General features: G+C 38.6%; 1 protein-coding gene across 1 annotated transcript in view; it reads left to right on the top strand.

The window, feature by feature from the left end:
• Window positions 1-1647, top strand: part of vamp8 (vesicle-associated membrane protein 8 (endobrevin)) — a 12769-nt gene extending 11122 nt beyond the window's left edge. The window contains 2 exon segments of the mRNA XM_013914117.1: window positions 1453-1550; window positions 1552-1647. Of these exon segments, the coding sequence (XP_013769571.1) occupies window positions 1453-1550; window positions 1552-1608 (155 nt within the window). The 3' untranslated portion in view covers window positions 1609-1647.
• The last annotated feature ends 4576 nt before the right edge of the window (window positions 1648-6223 follow it).

Here is a 6223-nt window from a genome sequence, read left to right on the forward strand (position 1 = left end):
AGACAAATACACACAAACGCACACAACAACCGACGAGATACAAACACAGAGAGAGGAAAAAGTGGTTATACAGAACTTGAAGACATTACCTACATGTAAATATATAAATAATTATAAATTTGTTGGGTTTTGTTTAACAATGTCAGAAGGAGAGAGGCACTGAGGCACCGTCTTCCGCCCCCCGACGCTCCTGCTGTGCCTCCTCCTTCTGACAGGAACTGCCTAAAGAGCAAGCATGAATGATGCCTGAGTGGACAAACACAACTCACAAGTTCCTGGCTCTCTCGGCTCCTCTGCAGAGGGTCCTAGGCTACGTCCACACTAATACGTTTTAGTTTGTAGTGCATCGTTTTCTCTCCGTTGTGGCCTCCACACTGAGACGCCGTTTTCACTGATGGAAAATGCAGCGTTTTGAAAACACTCTCGAAAACGCATACATTTGGAAATGGTGCTTTTGCGTGGCAGTGTGGACAGCAAAAACAAAGACTTTCTAAAATGATGACACATGTTAGTCATATGATGCAGTCATGTGACCAATTAAACTAAGATAGCGGAGGACATTTTATACAGCAGTTGTTTTGTTTGCTCTGAATTTTGACAGCCCTATTAAAGGTTAATATCAGTCTGTACACGCTCCAGATAGCTTTTCTTCAAATTCTTCAACTCTCACTCGCTTTTGCAACTTTGCACTTTTGTGTTACTCGCTGCAACAATTCCGCCTCATTGTTAGTCCATTTAAAAAACTCGGTGCTTTTCCTCGACATTTTGCCGCGACGTTTCAAAGAGCGGGAAAGTAAAGAAGCGGCAGACAGAAATGAGGCAGGTCGAATCTTCTTGCGTTTCACGCATGCGCAGAACTGGGACGTAAGCGTTTTCAGCCGTTCTGTGAAAACGACTGAAAACGCTAGTGAACACACCGTTAGACGCAGAGCGTTTTCAGACAAAACGCCGTTTTCAAATCTGTCCGGGCTACTGTGGACGTAGTCACATCATCAATCTTCATTCAAGATTAATTTATTATCTTGAATGATATAGTTATTAATTTATCTTAAGTTTAAAAACAAGAAATGGGTAATGGCTGTGTGTGTGTGTGTGTGTGTGTGTGTGTGTGTGTGTGTGTGTGTGTGTGTGTGTGTGTAAAACACGCGTAAAAAAGGTGGCAAAGTAAAAAGTAAACTTTTTGTCTAAAAAGTAAAGTTTAAAAAGACCCAAACATTCTAAAGCTAGTAAAAAGTGGATTTTGCTTTTCTTGTGTTATAAAGTTGTTTTGTTTCCTCATTCCACTAAATATGTTTTTAGGAGTTTAGTTATTTTCAGTAGTAGTTGATGCAGGTATTGTTAAAGAATGAAGCTAATAATTAGTCTTGTGTGTTTGGAGTATATTGTCATTAGCAGACATGTAGAACAGTGTGTTTCTTCAGCGGCCTGTCTTGTTTCTCTTTCTGAAAAAAGTCGAAAGCTCTTACAGGTGTAAGAACATCCAGCTGATTGTGGCCATCATAGTGATCGTCCTCATCGCTGTCCTCATCATCATCATTCTGCTAGCTGCTGGTCATCCCCATCAGTGCTCCTGTGACTCCCATAGCCAGCCCCACCTCCAAGCCCTGAAAACACATTTAGATCATAATCCAACATCACTGCATGAGTCTCTCTGATCCTACATCTGTTAATTTGCAAAAAAAAAATAAAAAAATGGTATCATCTCCTAATCACACTGTCGTGGTTTTAGCAATAAAATGATGCTTGTGTCAAAAACATAGACTGCATATGGACTTGAAGACAAATATGTAACTTTAAGGGGAAAAATAAAAGCGATCTGTGTTTAAGATAAATAAATTATGTCTCATTGAGTAGGAAGATGGTGTAAGTGATACTGTAATAAAACGTGTGTGCAGTGCCATCCTCAGCTTTGTGCAGGCACGTCCTGCTTCCATTTAAGCAGCAGAGGGCACTCAAGAGTCGGTTGTTTGCACCATACACTCAGTGGCTCTGAAAGAAAACTTTCACTGTGGAGGTCATTAAAACACCACACACGTTAGCATAATACTTTGGTTCTTTCATTTGATAAACAGAGCACAATCAACAGCAGAATCTGAAGAATAAGCATCTGTAACATTTTAAAGATGTACTATGTTGCACACCTTTTAATCCTCACTTAAGATTCAATTCAATTTTATTTATACGGTGCCAAATCTCAGCAACAGTTGCCTCAAGGTGCTTCATATTGTAAGGTAAAGACGCAGTAAAAACCACAACAATCAGACATCCCCCTAGCAAAAAAAAACAGGTGACAATGGCAAGAAAAACTCCCTTTTAACAGGAACAAACCTTGGGCTCAACAAGGCTCAGGAAGGGGGAAGCAATCTGCACTTATGAGGGCAGATGTTGTGAAAATTTGCACTGAATAGGTCAACATGACGGACTACAAGAAAAGCATTGCACACAGATGTTTTGGGTGATGACTAAGAGATTACTCCAGCATTAGCATAGTGCCTTCTGCATTATACCGATTCTTCACACTGGTCAACTTAAAATAACATAATAAACCTGCTGTTTATACTGAGATGTGATCTGAGATTTTTGGACTTGAACAGATGAGACCAAAAGTTTCAAATCTCTAAATCAAGCAAACAGAAACGAGGCTTTTGTCTGTTTTCACACTGCCAGTGCTACTAGGCTCTTCAAACCATCCACCTGGCTCCAGGATCATTTATGGCCTCTACATAGGCCCACGTCAACCAATTGGCTCTCAAAGTTGCAGTTCTGTCATTTTAGACTGAAAATCTGCAGCACTTTATCTTGAAAGTGGTAAAAAAACAACAACAACCTAAATATCTATTTAAACATAATGCCACGTATATGTATAGAAATGTTGCAAAAGGTTCCAAAAGTTAACTGCCCGTTTATAATCTCCCTTCTCTGTGACTCCTTCTGTGTTCATACAGGCTGACTGTAATAGAGAAATTGCTGATTTGCCAGCAGATGGAGACTGAGAGTCCAAATGATCTGAGTCTTGATTAAGTTGATCAGAGGGGATTCCCGCAGAATTTTCCTTGTTGTTCAGTGAAGATCAGGTCTTGATAACATTATGAAGGTTGTTGTGCCACATTTTGGCACACGTTTGCTCTCTGTTTGTCTAATCGCAGGCTTTGCTAATGTGTAGAGCAAAGCAAAAAAACAAAAAAAGCTAAGCTATGATGCAACATTGGGTTATGGAGTTTAAGTGATTAAAAAAGGGTGTATGCTACAAACTACACCCAGCTGGTAAGGCTGGTTGCCAGAGAGCCTTCACTGATCAATGTTTTTCTACAGCAACAAGGTCTATAAAACCACATATCGTTGTGTTGTTTTACAGGCTTTAAGGTGTATTCTGTGTGCATTTTGTCAAAGAAACTGCAAAAATAAAATGCAAAAACAGGCAAAGGAAACACACTGGTCACAACAATAAAAATTGTAAATCCTCTGTGTCTTTAAATGATTTTTTTGGATTCTCTTCCCAAAGTAAAAAGAATAAATCAATCATTTCAAACATTCCAAAGTGTATTCAAACGAGATAGACAGCAGGTTGTAACAGGCTGGACTCTGATGTTGACTTAATAGTTTCTCAACTGAGCCTGTCTTTCCGTTCACTGTGAAAGTGCTGTTTTGCCCACATGTGGTTAGTAAAGCAATATAGTTATCCCCATGGCAAAAGACCTAATTAAGCTTTGCGACAACAGCTCTGGAACACAAAGCTCATTTGTTACTAATGGGAAATCAGCCCCGACTGTCATGTGAATGTGACTCTGCCATCTATGCATGAACCTCAGGCAGTAATGTGAAGGGAGGGTGGTCAGTATCCTGAATGCAACCTTTGTATTTGTGAAGCTTTTTCCCCACAGCAAGCCTTTTGTTGGCCTGGTCTGTGTCACCAAAAACTGTGACCCACCATAATGTTTAATACGTAGACGGTGCTGATGAGATACACAGTGATAATTATACTGTCATACAGATGATGTGCTAGTAAAATGAATTTATGATGAGTGCAGCCTCATGTTGTTTATGTTTAATATTTAAATATCTTTATATTACTATTTTTATGTAATACACTCTATCGTAGTGTCATAGTCCTTCATAGTGCTGAAGTAGATGATACTTTTACTGCACTACAGTACACAACACCACACAAGAACATACTGTATGGTTTGGTAAAATATAGTATATTGTGAAACTGCACAATATACTACTGTAAACTTTAAAAATCTATCATTGTGCTGTAAGACTACTCTCACATAAAACACTGCCTGAAACAATTACATGAAAATTAAACACAACAATATCATCATACAGACAGCTGAAACTGAAAGCGAAAGTATAACACAGTGATGGAGGAGTGGAGAGGCAAATTTTGTGGTACTAACTCTTAAATAGTACTGTAATATTAGTAATAGTTATTATTGTTATTATTATTATTATTATTATTATTATTATAGAGATAATAATAGTAGTATTTATTGCTAATAAAGTAATAGAGTTTTAAGTTTGTCAACTCCAAACCACTGATTTTAACACAGGAGATTCTTTTTTCACACATTTATCTTCACTCACAGTGTAAACAGAAACTGTGACAGAACCAGATTGTTTGCTGTATTTTTTCCCGATTAACTGTATTTACATTTGTCACTCATTAAACCTTTGTTGACGGAAAACAAGGCCCCAGGTGCTCATATATTCCATTCATGCCCATTCCAGTTGTTAATGATTACCTAATGTTATTGTATTTTTGTCATTACAGACCATCAAATACTGCTGTTTAAGCCCAGCTACCTCCGCTCAGGGAAACAAGGAAGTAGCCCTGGGAGGTACGCGGAGCAGTTCTCGTCTTACAACCAAATTATCTCATTTGAACCAAAACCACGTGTTTTCCTAAACATAATTAAATACTTTTGGAGCTAAAAACCTAAACTTAACAGCTGCCAAAAATAACAGAGAACAAGAAGTGAGAACGAACATAACCTGCAAGTGAAACAGAAGAAAGCGCAGGTGTGAACAGGCCTGTGGTTCTACTCACACACTCAAGCTAGGCGAGCTAAGCTAAGCAAGCTAAGCTAAAAGCTAAGCAAGCTAAGGTTCAGTCAAACATCACTTGATCATTTATGAATCATGGAACTAATAAGTGTTTCCAAAATCTTCCAAGGATTAAAAGAAATTTATTCGCTTTCTTAGTTCCTTTTTCACTGTTAAGCCATTTGACCGCATACATGTGTGGAAGTTTGATGATGCAAATAAAATTGCGCTTATGCCAAAATCACATGATGAAGAAAATTTACCCCTTTCATGTTTTGCACGCATGGAAGGCCTTACTTCCCATTTCTGATATTTCTTTACTTTCCTCTAATTTTCACACCCTCACGGGACACGAATAGAATGTATGTAGCATGTATCTTTATTGTTATTATGCGGTGCAGAAAAATTTGGTTTGTATCTCCACAGATTTTAATAAGATTAAGTTAAACACACACACACGCACACACACACACACACACACACATATACTATGCAGATATGATTGCAAATATGTAAATTATAATGTGTATTTTTTTTTTCCATCAAAGCTTGTTGCACACTGCAAATTAATATGGTCTGCTGGTCTCAGGCAGGGGTCTCATGCTTGTTGAATCAAACGCTGTGGGAAAGAATTCTAATTGCTCACCGAGTGACACAGCTAAGCAACAATAGAGCAGTGTTGTCTGCTCATCAGCTCCCTATCATATGCGCGTCACACAGACATACACGGAAGCAGTCTTGGTTAAAAACCTGTTTGATGACCGACTTCTTCAGAAAAAAGAGAGGCTTTAGTCTCTGAGTGATCCAACACATATCATAACAAAAACCTAGTGTGTATCTACATCACATTTATGCTGAAAAACATGTGCCATTGTTTAGTTTAAAAAAAAAAATAAACCCATAAATTACAAGAAACAATTCCACTGCAGGAAGCAGCAAAAAGTACCACAAAGAACGGCCTTCTTAATATGGCACAGACTTATCCCTGTGGGGATATTACATGGATATTACACATATTTCACATGAGGAGGACGTTTTAAACGCTTTCAGGGCCCACAAGAAGGCAACAGCCTTAAGCGACCCAATGTCACAGAGTTCTGCAACAAAAGGGCTGTGCGTCTTATTACATCACAACACGTTTGACAAGTTCAGACAGGAAGAGCCACACACTGCCAGG

Source organism: Pundamilia nyererei, unplaced genomic scaffold, assembly GCF_000239375.1.
Source record: "Pundamilia nyererei isolate P.nyererei 1_Seehausen unplaced genomic scaffold, PunNye1.0 scaffold00172, whole genome shotgun sequence".
Classification (NCBI taxonomy): Eukaryota; Metazoa; Chordata; class Actinopteri; order Cichliformes; family Cichlidae; genus Pundamilia; species Pundamilia nyererei.